The sequence below is a fragment of the Streptopelia decaocto genome (genome assembly GCF_964273445.1).
Source record: "Streptopelia decaocto genome assembly, chromosome: 16".
Lineage (NCBI taxonomy): Eukaryota > Metazoa > Chordata > Aves > Columbiformes > Columbidae > Streptopelia > Streptopelia decaocto.
The window spans coordinates 2855473-2881778 of NC_138671.1; the positions used below are offsets into that span (position 1 = coordinate 2855473).

Consider the following 26306-nt stretch of genomic DNA (forward strand, 5'->3'; position numbering starts at 1 on the left):
TTATAATGGTCCACAGGTCCAAAACACAGATGTATCTTCATCACAATTTCTGGAAGTGTAAATCTGAGCATGTGCTGTAAAAATGAAGATATATTGGTTTAAAAATTCTACACTTAAAATCTCCTCTGTGGAAAACTGCTGGGACAGCCAGAAGCATAAGGACAATGGAACGGTGTCCTGTAGCAAAGCTTGGAGCACGGTTTCATTTATAAATCTGCTTTTTGCCGCACCCTTCACATAAGGCAGGCTTCCAACCTCACTGCGTATGCAGGTTAATAATGAGCCGTGTAAACCCACTTTTCAAAGTGATCTCATTAGGGCTGGGGTTGAAGCAAGTGGGCTCATCACAACTGGGAGTGACCCTTCTCCCCTTCCATTTTCAAAGTTTAGACGCGTTATTAAATACTGATTTCAATAAAGGAGTATCTTTCAAATTGAAACCATACGGCCTTGAGTCAAGCGCGTATCCAAAGCCCGTTTGCCGAGTTAGGCCCGGTCTCCTGCGGAACGGCGCTTGGGGACTTCACGTGCTCCTCCCTAAAGTGCCCTTTGCACTTCGGTTCTACTTTATTTATTAAAAACACCTTGAGAAACAAAACAACCTACAACAGTATCAGAGACCTTTGTAAACTGGGGAAAATAGATAAAAACAACTCAGAAAAGCCATTTAACTTGTTGGAAGCAATTAACTGTGCTCACGCTCATCAGTTTTAATACCTTTTATTACAGGTAAGAGGCAGCAGAAAAGAATAAAATTGAAATTATGGCATGTTACCACTCAAAAAAAAAAAAGAAAGTGAAGAAAAAAATAGATATTTAGCTATAGCTGAGAAGTTTGCAACTATGTATGAAATGCAGCGATTGCTGTTGCCTGAACATCATTCCTTTGGCTTTCTGTCATTGTTTATTCTCCTTACAAAGGGTATGAGGCAATTAAACCCCGAGGCCATGTAAACATTCCTGATGTCAAACATCTGTGCTGTCCCTGTTATTTAAAGCCACGGAGGGTGGGATCACAGAACTGCTTTTATGTGCCCAGTCACACCTTCTTCCTCATTTAAAAACCCAAAACACCACCAAACCCAGCACATAGTCACCTGAAAATGGGGTTTCATTGTGTCACCCTCCTATATTTTCATAGCACAGGTTGGATGATATGAAAATTTAAATAATAGCTGTCAAACTTAAGGCAATAGAGTCTAATCTGCAAGTGTCATAAATATTTGGCAAAAAAAAAGGTAACGTCTCAGTTTTTCATGACAAAGAGAAACATTCGTCTTGTCACCATTTACGAAAATGTGTAGAAATATTTAAACACTTGATTTAAAAGTAAATCGATGAGTGGGACCAACAATATTAATCTGAGGCTGATGGGTGTCAACTTGTCATCATGACAGGGATCACCCCCAGGCCAGAGGTGGCATCTTGAAGTTCTAACACCCATCAGAGATTCATTTTGGGTATTTGACAAAACAGTACTTGTTTGCTTGCCAGATTGTGTTTCCAAGCCTATGAATCTATGGGGGAGGGAGGGAGGAAGCGAGGAAGGGGGAGAAGGATGTAAACAATAAATGAGAACTTCAAAGTCAGAACTAACAATGGAGAACAATGACTTGTGTATCTTACAATATATGACAAAACTTATTTGTCTTGGTGTTATGCAGCTGCTGAAAGAAATCAGCGCACAACACAAAGCTTTGATATTTTCACGGAAGAAAAAGGTTCTTAAGAAAAAAACCCACACAACAACAAACAACTAGAACTTTCTACTGAAGCGTGTTTACACAATATTCGCTTCCAAGGTTAAAATAATAAATATCGACAATTTATACGGTGTTTTAAAGTACACAGGCATGGCAAGGCAGCACATACTGGACTTGCAAAACAGTCGAGATTTATTATACACAATAAATGCCAACTTCAGACAACAGTAATTTGGAATAGTGTATATCACATCACAATTAACATCCCTTCTTGAGGGATGGTGGCGGGGCGTTTTGCCACCAAGCTGGTATTACTTGACTGACATCTCCATGGCTCTATCAGAATTTAAGAACAAAACGTATAAATTAAAGTTATAAATAGTATTTTTCCTAGTGGAACACCCCACACAATAACAGCAGGTCTTCCATCTGGGATTCACATCAACATCGGGTTTTTTTGCTGACGTTTGTGCTCATCCTCTGAGTGTAACACAAAACAAAAAGTTATAACCACATTTTGAAATATCAGATACATTAACTGCTCCCAATTCCGCATTGAATATCAGCAACATTTTCATCCAATGCTATTCCTAAGGTGAAATAAAGGTCTTGCAAAGTCTCTGTTGCGAAGAGCTTCCAGTCTGGACAAGCCAGAGACTCAAAGCGCAGCGGTATCAAATAAGTAAAACATGCACGCCAGAAAGTGTAATGCAAAAAGATCTTTTATAAACATGGCATTTTGCCCAGATTTAAAGGTCCCTCCACTAAAGTCTATGTTTACGATCTGGACTATATTATTCAGCCTAACAAACATTCACACTTCTCTCCCGATACCTAACGTTCTCCGTATCTTTACTACTTAAAAACACAACTGCTACTTCCAGTTACAACATTTCTACTGGGTCCTCTTTGAAGACAAACTAAATATTCACTTAAGTGAAAAATTAATATGACATCGCCCCATTTTATAGCCACTAAAAATGAAAGGCTTTGTCCTAAATCAAATCATACCAGCTCTCCCCACCAACAAGAGTCTGATTTTCTACAATGACGCTGAACATTAATACCCATTTGCTGTGTACAGAAAAATAATTGAATGGACAATTGTTCTTATTCATATGTAAATGTCATTAGTCTCTTTCAAAAGAGAACAATGTATTTTTCATAGATTTCCAAGTTGGGGGTGGTGGGAATGGGGAGAAAAGCATCCAGCTTTGTATCCATACAACTGTAAGCACTTGAAATGATAGTTTTACTCTAGAAGGTGGTTTATATAGCTAATAAACATGGCACGCATAGGAGCACTACAGCACAACACTCTACACAGCATCACTTGGAGCGGCAAGTGCCTGACTTCCATACATGAGAAATATCTCTGCCACCAGTAGTAGAGACTGACATCAGTAAGTACCAAAAACATTCAAAATATGTTTAGAAATTGAGCAAGTTTATAAATGGTAATAACTTAGAGGCCATTTCATAAGAGACAGCTCAAAAATGCAACAAACTGCCTCTTCGGTTGCCAGCACTGAAAATTGAAATTGAATCGTGTGAACATCCAGAAATCACACGGATTTTAAAGGGAGTCAGTAAAATCTGAATAAAATAGATGCTACTTGAAAACTTCATCTAATTGTAGGAGTCCAGAGATGCAAGTGAGTCTGTATACACCAAGTCAACACCGCCACAGTTCTTCCCCAGTGCTATTCCTTATTCTTCACGTGTTGCATTTCAGCATCGAATTTTCAACAGCTCCTGCCTTTATTTCACAATTGCGACATGCAGCAAGAACAGCGTATAGTCCCTACGTTTTCAGTCAATGTCTTTTCTCCCTTAAAGACCAGGATCTATACATATTAAAAAAAAAAAAAAAAATCAAAACTTAAAAAAAAGTGCGACACTTTGAGGTAGAGATTAATCATGCAGCTCAAGATTAATTCCCAGCTGCTTGGCAACCATCTGGACATTCTACTGGTTAAAACACCAGTTTGAATTGCTAACCTACCCCTTTGATCTTTCTCAATGTCTCCAGCACATATGTGCAATAATTAAAGACATAGTTCACAAACTATTGCAAAAAAAAAAAAAAAAAAGGCACATGTAATAAATATCTCCATGACCAGACCAATTAGTATCAAGAATTATAAATCACACGTTAGTTTATGAAAACATGTCTCATCCTGACATACGCTGTTTGTCTCAGACCAGTCTAGCAATAAAATAAGGTTTGGGGTTTATTACATTGCGTTGTGAAGAGTTATCAAAGCAAGACACGATGTGATTTCCTCACATGAACACAATGGACAACTCGCACGTGTCCTGGGGAGCAGGACATTAATCAGCCAGGAATCGTGTTCACAGAAGTCGAGATCGCTGTGTTTTTACACACGAACTAACAGATTACTATTCAGAACGATAACTTGGGGGTGAGAATCAGTTTACAACTCAATTCTCAATATAAATCAGACGCCGCATCAAAACAGACATCAGGTTTGGGGACAAAGGAGAAAATTCAAATGAGCCAGGGAATATTCCAAGTTGCAATACGAACTGGTTGGAATAATTTTAAGGGGAATAAAACAGTATTTGCAGAACCAAGTTACCACAAGAAAGAAGTTAAAAATGAGAGGAAAGCAATAATTATATCTTATCTGCCTTTTTTGCGTTTTCGTGGCCCTTCTTATGGGCGGCAGGGTGACCATGAGCCAGCACTGGGCCCTTGTGGCCAGGAAGCCAATGGTACCTGGGGTGGGTTAGAAGGGGGTGGTCAGTAGGTCAGAGAGGTTCTCCTGCCCCTCTGCTCTGCCCTGGGGAGACCACACCTGGAATCTTGTGTCCAGTTGTGGCCCCTCAGTTCCAGCAGGACAGGGAACTGCTGGAGAGAGTCCAGCGCAGGGCAACAAAGATGCTGCAGGGAGTGGAGCATCTCCTGTGTGAGGAAAGGCTGAGGGAGCTGGGGCTCTGGAGCTGGACAAGAGGAGACTGAGGGGTGACTCATTCATGTTTACAGATAGATAAAGGGGGAGTGTCAGGAGGATGGAGCCAGGCTCTTCTCGGTGACAACCAATGGTAGGACAAGGGGTAATGGGTTCAAACTGGAACACAGGAGGTTCCACTTAAATTTGAGAAGAAACTCCTTCCCGGTGAGGGTGGCAGAGCCTGGCCCAGGCTGCCCAGGGGGTTGTGGAGTCTCCTTCTGTGCAGACATTGCAACCCGCCTGGACACCTTCCTGTGTAACCTCATCTGGGTGTTCCTGCTCCATGGGGGGATTGCACTGGATGAGCTTTCCAGGGCCCTTCAACCCCTGACATTCTGGGATCCTGTATTTCGTTACCATTCTTGGAAGATATTAATGAAATATCTGTTTTCAATAAGGAAAAAAATATCAAACTCATGATGCAGCTAAAAGCACAATAATGTTAATTTTGCCTTGGTAAAGGCTTAGTTTGGTTACAAGCGTCCTTCTTTTAGGATGCTGTCTGCATATTAGTTTTATTTATTGCTCTTAATTTGGCATGCGTGAAACATTTAATCCATGTATTTAAATACTCTGCCGTAGAACAGAACAATTAAGAGGAAGCAATCAAAACCAAAAGGACAATGCTCTCTCATCACCATCTTCTAAGTGCAGGGACACATATTTTTATCTTCAAGGGAGGGATTTTTTGGTTGCTTGGGTTTTTTTTCTCTTAAAACCCCACCTCTTTTCTGTAATCACACCAGCGAGCATTACTCACTCTCTCTCCCAAGCTGTACAACTTACTTTCCTTCCTGCCTTCTCTTTCCTCCGCATCTTCTGTATGTTCCCTTTTGGGGAAAATCTAAATCAGAGCCCTTATGCAATTCTCTCCATTCCAAGTTATAACCTCTTGCCAAATAAGTGAGGAGCACAGTAAATCTGCTGCTTTCAACATGTTCAACTCAGAACGCCTTTCGCCAGACCAAGACTTAACTACAACATTATCACTGCAATATGCTGATCTTATCTTCACGCAAATACATCACTAGAGCCCAACGCTTTTGGTGCAGTGAAACTATACACATGGTGTGATGATCTTTATAAACACAATTTGTGTCAGGCAAGAAATGGGAGCGCTCATTCACAGACAAGAGAAAGACATACATTGCAAAGATAAAGGTTCTAAAGAGCTGTTTAAAAGGCTGCACCTTAAATGTACAATTCTTGAATTTATTAAAAACAAAACCAACACAAAATGACCCTCTCTTTTCATCTTACCTCTGGTCCTCAGTCCATGAAAATGCATTTTCGGGGGGAAAAATGTCTTTTTCCTATTCTCTACACTCCAAGTTACCCTTCCCTCCCCAGCTCACCTCTCCTGTTCCCCGGGCAGTTCCCTCTTCCTCAATCCTCATTCCACAGCACAAACTGCTGGAAATTCTCCTGCAGGTCATTCTGTATCCTCTGGAAAACTCCCCCAGACTTTACCACTGGATTTCCAAATATCAAACTGGAGAAGCGACAGGAGCACAGTAGGGATACACCAAATAAACTACCATCATAGAACGTTCTCAGCTGCAAGGGACCCACAGGGATCATCGACTCCAGCTACTGGTCTGAGAACGGTTAACAAAACTTCATAGGTTATTGACATAGCTCAATTTGTTTCTCAATTCCAGAATAATATCAAACCCTGATCTTAGTGGTGGGGTTGGTTCTGTTTTTCTGAAAATTCACCAATAAGAGCTTTTCTTTCCCCGCTGCTCCGCGGGGCCCCGGCTGCCACTCGGGATGGCTGAAGGTGAAGTTCAAAGGCAGCTTTTCCCTATTTATCAAGCAAGGCAGTGGGGCCATCTGTTCTGTTGTGCTGCACTGCCCAAAACTGAGATATTCCTGTTTTGTTGCATCTTCCTTGTTCGAACCCGTGTTTTTTCGGTAACGACAGTTTCCCAAACGGTTTAATCCATGTCAGAAGTATTTGGGGAAAATATGACTAAAAACCACTGCCTGATGATCTTCACATTTTCAGAAATCTGTGATGTGGTTATCACTGAAACTGGCCATATGTTTAGTATTACAGAGTCAAAACAGGTGCAGGAATGGTTTATGAACAGAGGTCTAAAGGTTAAAAGCAAAAAACCACAGTTATCCTATTTTATGTGCTCCCATTCGACTACAAAGAAGTTGAGAACAGTTAAAGGTTTACCCAAACTCTTTTGTACAGCACTAATTTTCTGTAAATACATTTACATTCTATTAATGAAAAGGCTTTATTCTTAATTGAGCTTCATAATCAAAATAAGACGAACACACATTTAAGTTTTCTACTTAATAGCACACACATGGTGATTGTGAAATACCGTCTACAACCTTTCCAGTTGAAACCAGCGCACAGACAAGGACCGTTAGCAAAGAGCCCTGGATTTTTACGGTGTGGTTTAAAGGATTTTTCCACTGAAGCAGCGGAGTATTCACTGTGTATTTTACGTAGCTACTTGGCATGCCTTCCTGTTTATTTAATTTGAAATTATTATTTAAATTACAACAGCGTGCTTTCAATTTCTTTATGTTTTGGTCTGTTTTCACATTGATGAAACCTTGTCTGATTTCGAGGCCATGGCAGTTTGAATATTGTCAATACAAAACAACAGGCAGTATTAGAAGGGAGCACAGAAAGCGAAAGGCAAGAGTTTTTTGTTTGGGGGGTATTTTTAATCATTTTCCTAATCTGTGGAATTTCCTTCCCCGCAGTCTGCTCCACCACATCATCCATTCACTGACTTTCCAAAAAAAAGTAGCGCTTACATGGTTTCCGAAGAATCTGAATTATCTATGTGCTAACCAGAGTTGATTTCGGTGTTATCTCATGGCTGATGTTTTAAATAAACTGAGTAGCTTATGACAAAAATAACAGGCTGTGGAAAAGGTAAAAATGCCCACAAAACTTTACTTTTAACACGTACAGAGTAACATGGTATGAGAGAATGAGATAGGCAAACTTTGACAGTAATCTCACTAATTAACAATGTTAGAAAGAAATAATAGAGAAACCCATATGAATAAAAGAGGATTGGAGCTAGAGAATGCCAATATAGAAATAATGTAGCCCCTAATGGAAAAAAGGTGTAGATCTGTAGGTCACAAAACGTCAGGGGTTGGGAGGGACCTCAAAAGCTCATCCAGTCCACCTCACTACCCAGTCATCCAGATCCCTCAGTTCAGCTGTGAGGATGCTGTGGGAGACTCTGTCAAATGACTCAAGTCAAGGTAGACCACGTCCACCGCTCTGCCATCATCCATCCATCTTGTTATGTCCTCATAAAAGTCAATGAGGTTGGTCAAGCACGACTTCCCTTGGTGAAGCCATGCTGACTGCCCCTAATGACCCTCTTATCCCTGATCTGCCTTGAGGTGGCACCAAGGAGAAGTCGTTCCATCAGGTTCCCAGGGATGGAGGTGAGGCTGATTGGTCTATAGTTACCTGATTTTTAAATGTATACAGGAAGTAAACAAAAATCTTCACTAAATCAAAGGTTCCAGTGCTTCTGTTAAAGGGTAGTTCGGAAAATTCCTAGAAATCAAACTCTCCTACACTAAAAATTCCTTGAAAGGAACAGTAAGTGTGTTCAGAAGGTCTCTTAGTCCTTAAGTAATTTGGAAATACATTAAGTATTTAACGAAAAGCCCTGACACTTCAGCAAAAATTCTCTTAATGAGATTTTTCTGCTATAACGAACTGCTTTGTGAATACCCAGTTTCCAAAGGAAAAGCCCTAACTTACTAATTTGGGTGCCATTTTCTTTTTCTAAAAAGACTGAAAAGAACGTACCTCTTTTTCATGCATTCGAAATAGCGCCTGTTCATCACGAAACGTGCTGCTTTTTCCTAGGCCAGTTTTCGGTGTCATCTATTGAACAGGAAGAAGTTCAAACCAACTTATTAAGCTCAAAGCAGTAATTCCAAGTAACATCAACCCTAACCAGGGTTTGCCCTTATGAAATATCAAGGCAATATAAACACCTACCAAAGACATTGGCATTGGTTTCTCCCGCAAGTATCTTGGATTTTCTAACTGAAAAACAACAAGTTAGAGAAAAAGCGATAATGTCAGCAATGGCTTATTATAGATTACAATCAGTAAGAAATAGCTCCAAATATTCAAGCGTTTGGGTGCACACTTTGTGAGGAAATATCTATCAGTGAGCGCACACCTAACGCAGTAACTATATCACTCAGGAGAACAACCATAGATAATCGAATTCTTAAATCCGTTCTATTAAAATACAATTAATCTGCAAATCACCAAAACAATATTGTCTCTAGACACACGGCAGTAACCCAAAAGTAACACACAAATGAATTTTCCTGTGCATAATTCTTTCTCCTTTACAACATCTCAACGATCTAAGAACATCACTCATCAGAACGCAAAGGTCTAATAACACAATGTCATCATTCACAAGTCATAGAAAACCTTCATAACATTTTGTTGGAAATGACCTAATCAGCAAGTTTTAAGATTTTAGTGTGTCCTAATGCAAATGGATCCAAAATTGCATCTTTTTTTTTTCCCCCAAACACTTGTGGTTGTAAAAATTCCACCAATGCAAGTTTGAACAGAATTTGGCAGCTAAATACAGCTTACAAAAGATTTCCAACTTTATTGGATAAACGTTCATTTAAATCAGTGCAAAGCTGCAATAAATTCACAGATTACAATCATTTTAATCTCGTGTTTTCAAAAAATCTAGAGCTGAGAGCACTGAAACTACCCCCACATATGTAAGTCATAGAGACAAAACATAAGGAAATAATTCATTAACAGTACTGTATAATTAAAGCAGCTCTTTCCATCACTATTTTTAAGAACCAAATACAAAACATTGTTCTCAAGCCACTTCCTCTATCACACAGTTATATCTTTTTAATTGTCTCAGACATCACATCACAGAGAACACAAAACACCCAGGAAAAGCTTTCAAGGGTATAATCCTGTAAAATGCAGCAGCGTGATTTGGAACATGAATGTGATTGCAATACACATCTTACAACATTGAGACTTTTCCCCCCCCCAGAAAAGATTCAATTGATCTATGAGGCATGGCAAATATATCAAATGCTTGCACTTTCTCCAGCACTATTAAATAAATGTGTGTGTTGGATTTATCAGTGAAAAACAGGATTAATCCCTCTGAAATTTCAATTTGATACAGGATCATTCATTTCCTGGCCTAAAAGGTTATGTAGGGTTTCTATATGTTCTTGAAGAGTCGTCATATTTCACCCAGAAGTAGCTGTTGATATTAGCGGGTTTAACACAAACTCGATTTCAAGGAATAGTATTATTATATATATTATTACAGTATTTTAATACCACAGCTGAAAGCATATAAAACCCAATAATTTAACAAATAACCTATATATTTTTATTGTCACGGAGTTTACTACAACAGATACATTTTATTCCATATAAAGCATCCTGGGTTGTTTTTCTTTCAGGATTTGCTTGATGTCTATTTGTTTTTAAATATGCCACAACGACCAGCATGCCAAACACATGGGTGGACATTAATGAATGGAGGAATCTCATGTGCACCTAGTGAATGGAAATAATCATTCTGAGCACAGCAGAGGAGAACTGGTGAGGAGAGGAACATCATGGCGCATTAACCACACGCACATAACGGGGAGGGGGGAAATAAATTAATAGCGAGATGGAAATAAAGTACAGAAATTCCAAACCAGGAATTGTTTTGTCCCGAAGCTCAAGGCAATTCGCGGCTCCAGTTCCCAAAACGGGAGCAGACGCCACCAAGAGCCGCCCAAGCACCTGGGAATTTAAACTATAAGATCCTCATTTCAAAGGCTTAATTGTTGTCCACAAGCTCCCTCTCTTGTGCAAAAATCAACGCAACCCCCCTTTACTTTTGCTTAACGCTAAAAATTCTTGTGAATATTTAAAATTAATTCCAATGCTTTATCTGACCATGAAATTAAGCTGCTTACAGTCTTCATTCCAAGCCCAAACTATAAGGTATATCCTACTTGTTTACGAGAAAGAATGAAAATGTGTCTCTAATATTTGCATGGCCTGAGTCTCGCCTTTTTTGATTTTGTAACAGCAGCCATATGTGCTTTGAAGTTAAATGTTCCCACTTTGTTACTTGTTGTGGATTATATCCACTTAAACTGATCTGTAAACATTTAATTTCTCAACATTCATTCTTTTCATGCTGGTCTTCTGCAAAACTTCTTGTTCTCAAAATTAGACCACATTAAAGAGGGAATATCACAATAAAAGAATGCCCAAAAAAAGAAAAAAGCTTGTATTTATGAGAAACATGCAAATTTAAAAATAATAAGCAAAAGGTCAAAGACAAACCAAAATACATATGTATGAAACTGAGGAGCTGCCATGAGAAGAACCGTAAATCACATGCTTTTTTAAGAGTACGAACCAAATAAATGTCATCATGAAAGACATCTTTATTTGAACTAGAATTGAACTCTAATTTGTAAATACCACTTCTTAACGAAAACCGGCATTTTGAATTTCTTTGTAGAGAAGATTTTGGATGCTCCAGCTCTGTTGGGCAGCCGGACAGACACCAAACCATTATTTGAATTTGTGAGGACTGGCAGTCACCTTCCAGCCTCGAGTCCTTAGGAACCAGAGCTGGGAAGGCTTTGGATCAGCACATCCCCATGAAGAGATTCCCAGCACTTCACAGAAATCGTCTACTTTATGAAAATATTCTTCTCCTCCTAAATTGAAAAACACATGGCAGAAATCTGCATAGAAACACGGATTCCAAAACTTAATTTGAGGCAAATTAGCCATAATTCTTAACTTTAACGTGTTCCATTTCTACATAAAGTGGTCAAAACTAAACATTTTTGAAAGCTCCCATGAGCGAGACGTTGACAGAAGCAGTAAACCAAGTTGAAACGGTTTCCCCAGAATCAAGGATAGTGCAGAAAAAGCCCAGCTTGGAGCACCAAGAACTTCCACAACCATCACCCTCAGGACATCAACCGTATTTCACCCTCGGGCTGAAAACTGCACACGGGCTCTGGATCTGCCACAGCCCAGCCACTTCTACCAGTGCTTCTGCTCTTCTGCTCCTTGGACACGGTAAATACCACGACGATAACAACATTCATATTATGCTTTCATTCTACACCTCCCAAGTCACATTTTGTTGGTTGGAAGATGTTGATCAAGTTATACTGATCTTCAACAACGCACGACTGCAGCTCATTACAGTTCAGCAACAGTCAGAAGGTACCTTGTATATATTAAGATTCAGAGGGGAAAAAAGGCAAAAAAATCACATTTGGATCAGCAGGCTTGTTGTACATTCCCCCCTAAGCTTCTTCAAAGACAAAACGCGATTGTTTTCAAAACAAGGATGGAAAAAACACACATGAAAGAGTTAAGAACACTTAAGATTTTGAAATGGTAAACAACTAAACTGAACCTTGCCCTAAGTTCTTACTTTAATCTCACAAACGCAGCCAGCCAGCATGTTCCCTGCAGAAAGAACTGCTGAGTAGCTTCAGGAAATTTGAGTAAGGACATTCTTATCTAACATCATAATTCGCAGGGAAGTTCACTTTAATGCTGCTGCTGCAGTCTTAGTGGAAGGACATTAAAGCACGAGGAGATTGTTTGTCAGCGTGGAAGCTGGATTGGGTTTTTGAAGTCACACCACTGCTTGGAGTTCACTGTGGGAAAGTTTTTGCAGCGTTGCTGCCCTCCAACACCACAACATATACAGTAGGTATGTTTATAGTAAGCAGACAGACTAAGAAACCAAACAAAAGATAATCAAATAGTTTGTACAGAAATGGTTGAGCTTAACTAGGCTGGAAAGACAGAGGCAGATGGGAGCCAAGTCCACAGCACCGGCACAACACAGACTCTTGCTGCAGCCACCCAAGAATTCTCTATTCTTACATCTATTTAACCCTGTGTATATATAATTTTTCCCAGAAAAAAAGAACATAATGCAAGCCACCAACCGCAGAATTTCTTTGGTCTAAGCCCTCTTCAACTTTTATTAGGCAAAAAAAATTCCCGTGATAAATTCTACAGTGCAAGACCTGAGCATCCAGGTTCTTGGTATTGAAGATCCCACATCACTTCTGGGAAAATCTAAAGAGGTAATTCGTCTCCTGGCTCAATTCCAATGATGAGAAATTATGTTCTCCCTGATTAAAAAGCCCTTTGCTATTTCCCCAGGGTACAATATCTTTGTGTGCTTTCTACCTCAAGTGCTGAATTTCACAGAATCACAAACGTCAGGGGTTGAAGGGCCCTGGAAAGCTCATCCAGTGCAATCCCCCCATGGAGCAGGAACACCCAGATGAGGTGACACAGGAAGGTGTCCAGGCGGGTTGGAATGTCTGCACAGAAGGAGACTCCACAACCCCCTGGGCAGCCTGGGCCAGGCTCTGCCACCCCCACCAGGAACAAGTTTCTTCCCAAATTTACATGGAACCTCCTGTGTTCCAGTTTGAACCCATTACCCCTTGTCCTATCACTGGTTGTCAGTGAGAAGAGCCTGGCTCCATCCTCCTGACACTCCCCCTTTATCTATCTGTAAACATGAATGAGTCCCCCCTCAGTGTCCTCTTGTCCAGCTCCAGAGCCCCAGCTCCCTCAGCCTTTCCTCACACGGGAGATGCTCCACTCCCTTCAGCATCTTTGTTGCCCTGCGCTGGACTCTCTCCAGCAGTTCCCTGTCCTGCTGGAACTGAGGGGCCACAACTGGACACAAGATTCCAGGTGTGGTCTCCCCAGGGCAGAGCAGAGGGGCAGGAGAACCTCTCTGACCTACTGACCACCCCCTTCTAACCCACCCCAGGTCCCATTGGCTTCCTGGCCACAAGGGCCCAGTGCTGGCTCATGGTCACCCTGCTGTCCCCAGGACCCCCAGGTCCCTTTCCCCTACGCTGCTCTCTAATAGGTCATTCCCCAACTCATACTGGAACCTGGGGTTGTTCCTGCCCAAATGCAAGACTCCACACTTTCCCACTTCCAGACCTCCTTTTTACAAACTCCAATCCTCAGGTAACTCCCAGCAAGTCTTATCAGGCAATCAAAGTCTCTCATTAGCGACTTGTTTAATTACCATCCCAGGAGAGGAGACTTGGAAAAATTGATTTATGTGTCACGGTTGCCAATTTGTTATCCAAGAGAGCTCCCATATCAGTGGAGGATCATCACAGTTTAATAACCATCCATTATCAACACAAGGTGATTGCAAACTGGAATTTCAATTAGAAAAAAGAAATAAAAACCAAATAAAATTAAAGAGATAAGCAAGCAGGCAGATCAAAACTGATATAAAAATGCTGGATATAAAGAGATTCTTTGTCAGCATCAATTGGAACAATTTGTAAAATGGCCATTAGCAAGTCTCCCCCCGAAAGCAGCTTTCAAAGCTCAAGGTATTACAACTATCTGTTGATATAATCTAGGTATTTATACAGCCTAAACACCCAAAATCTGCAAGTGGCTGCTTGCACATTTGTTTTCAGACAGCTGCACCACACTTCTGCAAATTGGAGTTGACAGATATTGAAAAGCTTTCCGGAGATCCACTCTCCCCACTTTACAAAACTACAATTCCTGAAAAATATATTCGTCCAAGTCTGGAAGTGCTAGAAATTGTTCTCATTTTACTCTGTAAAAGACAAGGAGCCCCAAGGAGCAATACCCAGACTCCTATTTTCACTCATCTCCACCTCCAATTTGGAGAAAACAGTCGGGTGGCTCCCGCATTGTCTGAAGGGCAAGAACCTCCTCCTCTCCCAGCAGTGAAGCAAGGAAGGAATTTGCATTTGGAATGCGAACAGGCCCCAAAACAGCAAGAGAAACACCAAGAACAGCACAAGAGAAGTTCACATTCCCTCTTACCATCTCTGTCTTTACCGAAGAGAACTTAGCCAGCAATGCACAACACTGAGCGTAAACGCCAAGAGTTTTAAATGCTGTCATATCCCTCTGGGCTGATAATAGTGTAGGAAGAATAATGGTTATTTGGTAACTGATTAAGCTGACATGAAGACACATTATTTTTAAAATGACAAAGCTGACGTATTTCATTAGAAACTGGCTCCCATCCCTCCTAAGCTCAGCTGCCCTCTTTCCCAAACACAACTGAAGGAGCTTTCAACCTGTGAGAACAAGCAGAAAATGTAAAAGCAAAAGAAAAAAACCCTTCTTGATTTAAATAAAAATGATGTTAATAAAATTAAATGGTTATGCCAATATTAATCAAGTATTTATTAATCAAATCTATTCGTTTTACCCCAAGATTCCAACTATTGAGACGTGCTTCGAGGTCACTGTCATCCAGAGACATGGCTTTTTTATGGTGATGCTCCTGGAACACAAAAAAGTCAAATAAAGTATCAGAAGAGCTGGCAGATACACAGTATTAAGAAAAAAAGCTGCTTATCAGACTTGGCCATGTCTACAGTGCACTTCCTAACAGGGCCATCATACCTCCGACAGCTTTAAACTAAATAGTAGGATGCTGTGCTAAGAAAGGAGTTCAGAGGATAAATTAGCCTGGCTCCTCACTTTGATCTTGTTCTTTATCTTATTTATTTCCAAAGCAATGCCCTCCTATATAAAGGGTGAGTTTACTAAACAAAACCCAAACCACTCCATTCTTCAGGCAGCATGTTTATTACAGAAATGAGCTGTCTCCACAGTACCTTTTGTGTGGCTAATCCAGAATTCAGAGATCACCTGATCAGCCTCCAAATAAAGATGATAATGATAATAATAATAATAATAATAATAATAATAATAGGAAACCAGAGCAAGGCAGGGACAGTTAGAGAGCTGCAGAGGATGGAGTAGCTGACCAACTCAAGGCTGGGGCTCCTCTTTGCAGAATTTCACCATTCAATAAGAACTCTGGTTATTGTTCCTCAAGGATACATCTTTCAGTTTTTCCTGCAGGACAACGGTAACTACTGATTGTATTTAATGTGTCAAATAGTGGAGCTGGTACAGAAGGTTTTCCTGAACTGAGATGTAACACTATTTAGAAAAACAGCGCATCGAAGCATGAATTACTTTGTCTCGTTGAGTTTTGTCAGCAAGAGGTTTGTGTATTGGCACCTCTTCTTTAAACCTGCTCAATCATGATGAACATACAGTGAATGGAGCTTTGACTTCAGTTAATCAACACTTGGTTGAGGTAGCTCAATGTTTCTTACAAGACTCCCTGTTCCTCTACCTGGGCCCAAATTATGCCAGAACATCTGTGCGGCACTGACAGCAGAACAAGACACTATTTGTTCCAGCGAGCCAAATGTTCATCAAACTGTTTGGCAGAGCAAGAGAGGATTATTTCACTTAAAGGCCCTTTTAAAGCTGTAATCACAGCAGAATCCAGAATGTGGAGCTAAAGAACAATGAAGTGCAGTGATTTGCCCAACATCGCCCTGGGAGCTCGTGGCAGAGCCAGGAACAAAAAACACCAAAACCAAACAAAACAACAAAAAGCTTTAAAGGCCCAAATCTAGATTTCAACTGAAGGAAATCCTTTTCTTTACAATAGATGCTCCATAAGAAGTATTTCTTTAAGTCAAGTAAAACAAACAGGAAACCAATATGGAGAAATTTAGTAAATCCAGCATCTGTTGGTTTGGGGTTTTTTTTATTTTTAATGATGGCATTTTTTTTTTAATTACATTTGTATACATACAATCAACACACACACAAGTACATTCATACCAGAGCCTAGAGCAGAGACATCCAATTTTTGCCCACAGACCACTTGTCGGCAGCAGCCCCTTGCTAGTCCTCTATTCCAAATGCACAGCAGAACACAAATTATTTAGAAAGACACACCCCAGAACCATCTTCCAGTTTATCCCACTTGCACTTCATGCCCTCGTAAGTCCATATGAATTGCTCACAGCCCACTTGGAGCTGCAGACTTTCCACACTGTTCCTCCAATACAATAAAATAACGTGTGCAGACCTACAATGTACAGATGGCAAATTCAGCATTTCGTGGAGGAATGAACGCTTATAGATGCGCTGGGGTGGGAACTGCAGAAGACCGGACACTACACAGCTACAGAACATGTTCACGAAGGAAAACAACATCCTAGCTGATAACATGTATTTGCAGGAGCAAGTTTCAATTTAAATGCTTGCGATTCTACACGCGATATCATTAAACATTCTGGATTAAGAGGGTTTTACATGAAGTCTGTTTAGTGTCCTTCCCTGAGCCGTAATGCTAGTTGTGGAAAGTTTGATAAAACCAACGGTCCAAAATGCGCTCTTTCAGAGGTCAGCCATCATTACACGCAGCCGAAGCCAACTAAGCAACTTCCTTTAATCTCCTATTGCAAAATACAAGATGATGTCAGTACAGTCAGGGTGCCAAGCCCAGGGAAAACAATGCAGCAGACATGAAACACACTTCACTAAACAGAGGTCAACCATTAGGATGGATTGAGAGCATCCTACGAGACATTCTTTTCCCCTGCACTTGCAGAGGGCAGATTTTGATGAGCTTTAGTCTTCCCTATCGCTCCTTCCCAGACGTCTGCACTTGTACACAGGGATCACGACTCACGCAATTAGAAATAACAGCTTTACGGGGATAGACAAAAACGACTCATTGAAACCAGAGCAAGTTTTAGGACAAAAAGCATCTTACAGAGCGTGGTGTGGTTAGATTATCTTCATCTGTGCGGTGAGGAGGACTCATCGAATGGGATCTTAATGCCGGCTTCTCATTGCACTTGAATCTTTCCCTGTTATTAACAAAAAGAGTAAACAGAAAGAGAAGAATTGATTCTCAACAACTTGCGGCACACAAAGGATGCTAATCTTAACATAAAATCTTTTAAAATACACCAGAGAAAATGCTTGTCAAGATGTAAAGATCAAAAATAGTAGAATAAAATATGTATTGTTAAAGGTAAACAAAAGCTTTAAGCATTCCACTAAAAAACAGCCCAAAACCCCCACACCAACAAAACCACCAGAAATATTGTGTACGTCACAGTATATTAAAAAGTGTGCTTTGTATCTCTCGGTCACTACGTGACCCAATATCTCCCAATAGATTTTTAGAATAAATTTATCTGAGAAGACTGATCTAAGGGAATGGTTTTGAAAGAAAAATTACTATACATATGAGACAGCAAAGGATAAAATCCAGCAGCTCGGAGAAGAAATAGGAATGAGGGTGATGGTTGGCCACGCCATAGGGGAGAAGACTTGGGGAAGATCAAAAAAATACGAGGTTGGATCAAGGTGTATCTACATATAATACACAAACCCGAAGGCAAGGGCAAGAACTACACGTACAGCTCAATAGAAAAGCAATGACATGAAAGGCCAGGGTGGAGAGTAACACGTCAAAGAACAAGTCATAAAGACGGTATTAGTCACGTTGCATTTCAGCTCTATTTTATGGACCCGAGTGGTGTATATATAGGGGGACGGTAAAGAAAGGCGTGCAGGACAGGATACAAATGCAGCTTGGACAAGGACAGAAAAAAAGTGAGCAGGGTTTCTTGTTTTTAAAGATTTAGCCATAAATAAAGCATTTGAACAAAAGGAAATAAAGAATAGCAGATAGGTGAAGATAATATTCACTGATACACCTGGTCAACAGACCTTTCTCAACTATAGAACAGTGACACAACAGCCTGGAGGAAAACAAAACAACAATAAGACTTTTATTAGATAGGTTGATAGAGCAAAAGATCCAAAACACCCTTCAGCACTCTCAAACACACACACATTAAAGTAATTAAAACCTCCCGTTAGCCCATCCACCTTCACAATGACTAGCGACACCGTATTAAAATCAAGTCAGCCCATTAAAATACCTTTCATTCTTCCCATCCAGCAGCAAATTAGACAGTAAGCAATGCCAAAAAGACACTGAGACAAATTAAGTGTTTATGAACAGCAAGAAAACTGTTGGATGTACAATGTAAACTCGTCACTTCTAGGAAGACAAACACAGACATTTTTCCTGAAGCGCAGGGCCCCAGTTCTCATGGAACCAACGGGGAACGGCCCTTCCAGCACCAATAAATACCCACAACACGTGCAAAGTAACAGTTCCAAAACAGTAAATGCTTTAGATAAGCAGAGACATCGAGGTAAAAAGGGTGAAAAGAAATATAACACAATGACTGTCTTTAGCATTCCAAATCATGGATTTCTTACCACAATTTCATTTGATGCAAAATTATCGTTCATTAAAAGGAGACAAATCTTTGCCCGTCAGTAAAACTGCACTTTTATCAGATATCTTTTCAGAACAATATGCAGGTTACCTAACAATTCAATATAGTCCCAATTGTTTAAAAACAGAATTAATGCCCCTATCATTAAGAGATTAAGGAATACCAATAAATACTCAAACCAACCCAAGCTACCAGTGATATTCCTAAATTGAGAAAATGGGGGAAAGAAGTCTAGACATATTCTTAGTTCCCTATTTGCTATTTTGAAGATGATCTGAAAAGGAAGTTGCTCTACTTGATTCTATAAAGAAAACTGGAGAAGACAAAGGATGGAGCAGAGTTTTGCTCATAACAAGCATATACTCCCGTCCACTCCCTTCTCCAGCCTTCTGCTAATGCGAGTCGGCCCCAGAAATCACAGCAGGTGAGTGGAGAATGGTCGGAGTCCCAACAGCAGCCCTGGCACCTCCTGCTCCAGCCAAAGCAGAGCTGGGATGGGAGAAGGAAGCAATTTGCTAATAAAGGAGATCAGTAAATAATTTCCCACTAGGAACAAAGTAAGGGAAACTCACTGGTTCCTCCTGGTTCAGCACAGCTACATACTGATATTTAACAATGTTTTTCAGCCATAATCTATAAACATACAGGAATTTTCCTACGGAGTCACCAAGACAAGGTTTTGTTCAAACCAGACTTTGCATTCCTAAAACCAATTATTTTATGTTTCGAAATAGACGCACCTTTCTAGCACCAGATGGCTTGGTCTTACTCATTTACACCCTAGTTTGCAAGTAAGGTTTGTCTATTTTTTATTTAGCCAGATACACAACTTCTTATAGAAAAGCCAAACTCTTCATACACGGATTAAGCATATTGCAAGGTAGAAATAACTATGAAAAGAACATTCCCACTTGTTGATTTATTTTAAAGAAGAGAATCTTGAGATAAACATAAAAAAATTACTCAAAAAATTCTCGCTGACATTATCTATTTTGCCCCAAGAAATGGTTGTATTCTCTCTATAAGAATTTCATCACGGTTGGAATGCAAATTTTCATCCAAGTACATATATTACAGGTCTATGGATCCAGTTTTCCTGATACACGTTCTGAGTGGGGAGACAAGTATAACGGAACAAGATCACCATCTGCTGGGGCTCTCCACAAACCGCACATTCCTGAAACATTTAATACTTCACATCCCTACTTGCCTTGATAGTCGATTCAAAATACACAGACAGACGTGATCTTTACATTAAATATAGCTAACACCTCAACATATCTTATTTACATGTGTCTATTTCCACAAAACATAACAGCTGAAATATGTACCTTCGGTATTTCCTCCCACATAACTCATACATTTAACGTAAGTTTCTCATTGCTATGAAGATTAATTTATGTAATCAGAGTTATCAAAATGTTTATTTGCCAACACAAATTCAGATTTCCTTAGACACAGCTCCATTCTTGCTATCAATATTCCCATTATCAGAGCCATGCCTACACAGCTAAGTTCTACTTCCAGATTTCTCTACACCAGTAACTTATTCCATCACATTTACTTGCTTCACCTGGCACAAATTAATATGCAATACAGGTCTCCAGAGAACCTTGGGAACCATCTGTTCATCACCAATGTAGGTATTGGTACAGTCCCACATGGCAGTAAATAAAAAGTAAATGAAATAAAGCTTCACTACCCCGCCCTCATTCTAGGGAACTTTGCCAGACCAAGCTCAGTCTTAGGTTCTGATAATGAATGGGAAAAGGGGTCAGATTTCCAATATTCTACAATAATCCAGGTAGTGAAGAGATAGAAGTATGACAAAGAGTACAGGGAGGGGACAGACAAACTGAACCTCAACCTTCCTCAAGCAGGGACAGCAGCAGCCGGATGCAGAGTATGTGGCCTCATCCCACTCAAATAACACCCCAGCTGACAGAGCGAGTAAGGAATTCAGAGGAATTCCGTGTGTTGTCAAGCAGCAAATACGGCCTTGCAGAGATATCAGTATTCTAGATGTGGGCTAACAGTGGAGAGCTCTGTTGATACCACTTTATTGCTCCCAATACCCAAGTGACACTTCACGGTGATGGTGTCACTCCATGCGACCAAGACAATCTGCTCAGATCTACACCGGGTATCCCGACCTGACACAACGCCGACTAACACTGATTTAGCTGAGCTCCTAACAAGCATTTCTAAAGCACAGTACGCTCCTTGTTTTCATAAGGTCAAACCGAAATGTTTTAATTGACAGTATTTGGACAGCTCTACCCAATGCTGCTTTATAAGACCAAGCCTAAAGCAGTAACGAGGGAACACAGCTGGCAATTTCTCTCTTCTCCACCTTTATTTCTTAACCCACAAGTTTGCTGTCAAAACCACAGGTTCACATCAGAGCATCTGAGTGTAAAGCAACCAGAAAACCCCTCAGCATTAACACTGCAGGAGTCCAAAACAGGAGATGCACCAGTCCTAAGTGCAACTTCTTAAATGACTGTTAGAATTACACATAGTTAATGGATACATAAAAGTTTCAAGATACTCAGTATTGACGTGATGTCACTTGCAAGAGTGCCTGTTTGTCATCTATCCAGATCACGGCTAAAAAACTTAAAAATGCAAGACTGGGCGCTGTGGTATATAACAAAGATCAGTGCGCCTAAAAAACAAACGGCTTATGAAAATGAACCCCTTATGGAAAATATAAGCGAACCCATTAAAAAAGCATTAGACTTCTGAAACAAAACCTGAGAGCACGTTCGTTAACACTTTGAAACAAAACAGGAAGTGTCACAGAGAAGTAGAGCAAATACTGACTTCCCCTTGGACAGAGCTTGCTGACTTTTGAATAATATGCACACCCTATCTCAAAAAGGGCCTTTTTTCAACAAGAGGGTTTAAATATCAACTACACTTCAAAACTAGCAAACAAGAAGCAATTCCATTCATGACTGAAATGTAGCCATGTTAAAAAACGCGACATAGATCTTCATAATCAATGCAAAGTCACACTGTGTAAGAAAAAACAAAGTAAATATTAAGAACAGAATGTAGACTAAAATAACATTTACCCAGGATTCCCAAAAAATAGGACAGAGAATAAGCCTGTGACTTTCAACAGTGTCCAACCAACCGGCTTGGTACACCTGCCATACTGCAACAGGAAAACCATCATTAATGAGCCAACACATTCCATCCCTTTACCTGCTCTGTAAACAGCTCTAGACCCGACTGAGCAGAACTAAGGATGCGGCTTAAGTTCACCGGCTCCTGCAAAAACACATGGTGCGATGGATTGCCATAGCAAGATGCCGCTACAGACACTCATAATCCTGCTGTACAGCTGCAAAGACGCAATACTGAAATGTTTCCATCATCCTAATGACAAACGCACAGGATCTGGGCATAGGGGGTGCTAGTGACCAGCAAAGCACACGTACTTGTAGCAGACAGCATGATGTGAATCTAAACAGTATAAGTCAAACTCAGAGATTGTTCAGACAAGGATGGAGCCACTGCAAACAATCCTGCCCCACATATGGCAGAGCATCCCCCAGGCAGCTGCTCTGATTTTTAGCCTTTAGTTTTAACAAGTCTAGCTGGTCCAGTCTGAGCTTCTGTAATCCTGAAGCTAACAGGAAATATAAAGAAATCACACTATTTCTTAAAGAAGTCATGATGAAACACAAGATAAGCGTCTAATGAGAACTAAGATGCTCACAAAAAGATAGCTGGCTTATCTGCAGGATTCCTCTAAAAAACTGAGCAACAATAATACAACATCCTTTAAATCTATCATCTGTATGCTTGCTTGTATTTCTATTCTCTACAGAAGAAAAGCCATTAAAACTACTTGATATAAAAGCTCCTTTCAGCATTATGACCTTAGACTACAACTTTTTTTTCAATGTTATATGTTTACTATCCCCACATCTTTTGTCACTTGCTTACTGCACGTTCCTTTTATTTTGAACTGTATAGGAACAGCAATTAATCCACCTCAGCTTCATCACTTAGTACCACTTTCCAGGTTCCATACGTCATGCAGAAAACAGGACTGTACAAGAACTCCAAGGGGACAGCAAGTGTTTGGATCTATTTATTTAAAAATCTGGCCTGAAAGTCTTCTGCACCTATACATTTTTTACCACATCACTTCTTCCTTACTGTCTGTCCACATCTGTCTGTGCTTCCCTCTCCCAGTTAAGAAACTGTGTATGAATTGTCTCTTGCCTTGTGACCACTGTGCTTTGCCACTGTAATATCTGAGGTCTGAAAAACATAACCAGAGTGCCAGCTTAGTTGATAGATATTTAGAACGTCACAACAACAGCCATTATCTACTTTGGAAGTCTCACGTATGTCACCAAGTCTACATAGAGTATTACCATGAGCAGAGATAACGGTGCGAAAAATGGACTGTAATTATTTCTACGTTAGCAAACAGGCTCTTTGTGCAATTCATGAATGTCCCACAGTAACCACCCTTCCAAATCACTATAAAGCCCCTTCTTCAGTTACCACTAAATTTCTCAAACTATCAGTTTGGCCTATTGATTTTCTATGGCAAGCGGCCGTAACTGAAAGGAGAAGGAGAACAAGAGGCAGGGAAAGAGGACAGAGCTATGGGACATGGAAGACTTAGAGAAGCCAGAGAAGAAAACACAATGGAGGAATATAATAACAGAGAAGCATAAAAGTTATCATTAAGTTAGAAGCTATTCAGAGCTTCTCTATATAAAGTACAAACACTATATTCAAGATGATTCCCTGTGGGAGTATAATAAATTCATACATACAAACTGAAAGATATAGACAGAGCTTATCAAGTCCAACATCTATTAAATATGAGCCAAATACAGAAATCTTACCCGTGTGTAAGCAGTGTTGCTGAAGGTGACTCCTCCTGCGAGGAGACCTTCCAGGACTCATCGAGCTTCCAGTCACTGTCTCCCAGCTCCCCCATGACCCAGTCAGGTAAGCAGTCTGGGCTGCTACTCCGAACTCTCGTTGAATTTGGCTCATCAAAATAAATGGACTGTAATTAAAATAAATACATGCAAAATCAACACTAGAATACATCTACACAAATATATTCTCATGAACAAAACCTCACATTCCTTTAGAAGACCTATTTTTATAAGCCTTCTTAGAATCTGAATTTTGAAGAAGAAACAGGTCTCTTTGCACAATGAAAGATTTTTTCCAACCCAGATTACAAGATATGCAAGAAAAATGCCTGTATTCACACTCATTCAGAATTGGTTTTCACATTTATGCCAAATCAAAGACCCAAAAGTGTTTTCAGAATGTATTTAAGCAGATTTTTAAATACAGAAGTGACACCCACCATGTATGAAGGTAAAGTTTTCAGTGTCCCCGGTTCTGGTTTGTGTGTAAAAGGACCTTCCAGCACCCCTCGCTTCAGCATGTGGAGCAAAAGTTTGGCATAGAGGTTGCGATTCTTCCTTCCCACCGTTCCTGCCCCCGCTCCTGAGGGCTCGCATAGTTTTTTAATCCACAGTGCACACCTTTGTCGTTCTAAAAATATAGAGACACATAATCACTATATGTTTCCAGAGCAAATCAAACACATAGATACCAGTCACCAATCATTTAGATGTTTTGCAAAGCAAAGTCTTACTTTGTAGGGTTTGTGCTTTTAATAATAAATAGTTTGTTCTAATAATTCGATTTATAAAACCTCATTTATTAATTGATGTTCAGATTATTACACATTCCTAAGCCAAATTTTCAAAACATCATCTCTAAAATATATTTGCAATTTTGTAGGTGCAATCTCAAAACCAAGTTTCTACTGAATTAATGCTTTAAAAATAGAGAAGATAATGTATTTCTACAAAAGCACATTTAGGTCACCAGGATAAGAGAGATAAGCTCAAACAGTAGCAACAGGTATGTCAACCCAACTTTAGATAATGTTCAAAACCCCTTCAAAACAATGGCTTATAACGTCAGACAATAAGCATCTGGTTAAAGAAAGCGATACAAGCACACATAATAATTATCAATAACCTAGAATTTTGTATTAGTGTTTCTCTATACACATGTTTTTCCTTATTTACCTGACCTATGCTGTAGTTTTAGAACATGAGGCTTCATATCCACAACGCAGTGATCAAATTCCGCATCCAGTTTTTCCCATATTTCCTCTTCCCCATTCATTTTGAAAGAACACCTGCAAAATTATCCACACTGAAGCAAAAAGATCCAGTACCCCCATATATTAGTCTCCGTAAATCTTCAGCTATGCAAAGAGACGCTTTGGAACTATACAGATAATAAAACTAAACACTTTCCTACATTCAGATAAACACTAAGAGTGATTATTTGCAGACAACAGATACTCCAGGAAATCTACAAGAACGTGTTTGTTTAGATTTGGAAGTGATTAGTCAACCACACTAAAAGGGGTTCAATTACACACAATTTGGATAAAACACCTAAAGGAATTTGTGGCGCAGCCGCATGTATAAAACACCTACATTAATATGTTATAGCGGCATTCATAGAATTAGTTTCGGGTTATAAAGAAAAGGGGAAGAAGAGCAAAAATAGACCTATGAGTTAAAAAAACCAGACAAACGTTGTCAAAATTGGTTTTTAACTAAGGAGTGAAAGGCCAAACTCCTCCAAGACCTCCTGCCATCTCCCAGCTGGAGAACGCATCTTTTCTGCACATTTGAAATTGCAATTAGACGCTTGTTTGGCCAAATTACCGGCCCCCAAACACGGGTGCGGTTCAACACAACAGCGGGCGGGACCCCCGGGGCTCTCCCCGCAGCGAAGCCCCGACCCCCGTGTCCCCCGGGGCTCTCCCCGCAGCGAACCCGCCACCCCCGTGTCCCCCGGGCAGCGGGTCCCTCCCCGCGGGCCGCACTCACGCACTTTCCCGCTTCCCTCGCTCCAGGCACTTTCTGAACCGCTCCCCGGCCGCCCCGCGTCTGCCCGGAGCCGCTTTGCAGCGACCGACCGCAGCGAGCGCCCCCGTTCCCACCCGCTGCGGGATGGAGTCGGCGGGATGTGACACCCCCGCACCCCCCGGTGCGCTCCCCGCGGGACACGCCGCCCGCTTTACCTCGCTCTCCGCGGGGCCGGGTGGGCCCAGCCGGGCCGGCGGGTCCCGGCCCCCCCACGGCGGGGAACGGCCGCCCCGCGCAGCGCCGGCCCGGCCGAGCGGCCAACGGTTCAAACCGAGCCCACCCCCGCTCCCGGCGGCCCCGCTGGCCCCGCGCGTTTCCGTTTCCGCGGGGCCGCCCGCCGGTTGCCGGGCGACGCGGCCGCGGCCCAGGCCGGGCTCGGGGAGCCTGGGGCGGCCGGGAGCCCCGGGGAGCGGGTGGGTTTGGGGAGCTGCTTGTGGCCA

The 26306-nt window shown here is 40.9% G+C and overlaps 1 protein-coding gene across 2 annotated transcripts in view; it reads right to left on the reverse strand.

The window, feature by feature from the left end:
* The window catches only part of CEP112 (centrosomal protein 112), a 143703-nt gene extending 117588 nt beyond the window's left edge, over positions 1-26115 (reverse strand). The window contains exons 1-8 of one of the 2 annotated variants that reach the window (XM_082066904.1): positions 26022-26115; positions 25009-25121; positions 24273-24463; positions 23794-23960; positions 17365-17461; positions 14983-15057; positions 8688-8735; positions 8493-8570 (exon numbers count right to left, since the gene is read on the reverse strand). In XM_082066904.1, the coding sequence (XP_081923030.1) occupies positions 8493-8570; positions 8688-8735; positions 14983-15057; positions 17365-17461; positions 23794-23960; positions 24273-24463; positions 25009-25108 (756 nt within the window). In that variant the 5' untranslated portion in view covers positions 25109-25121; positions 26022-26115. The remainder of the gene's footprint in view (positions 1-8492; positions 8571-8687; positions 8736-14982; positions 15058-17364; positions 17462-23793; positions 23961-24272; positions 24464-25008; positions 25122-26021) is intronic. The other variant, XM_082066905.1, reaches the window with a different exon arrangement.
* Between the last annotated feature and the right edge of the window lie 191 nt (positions 26116-26306).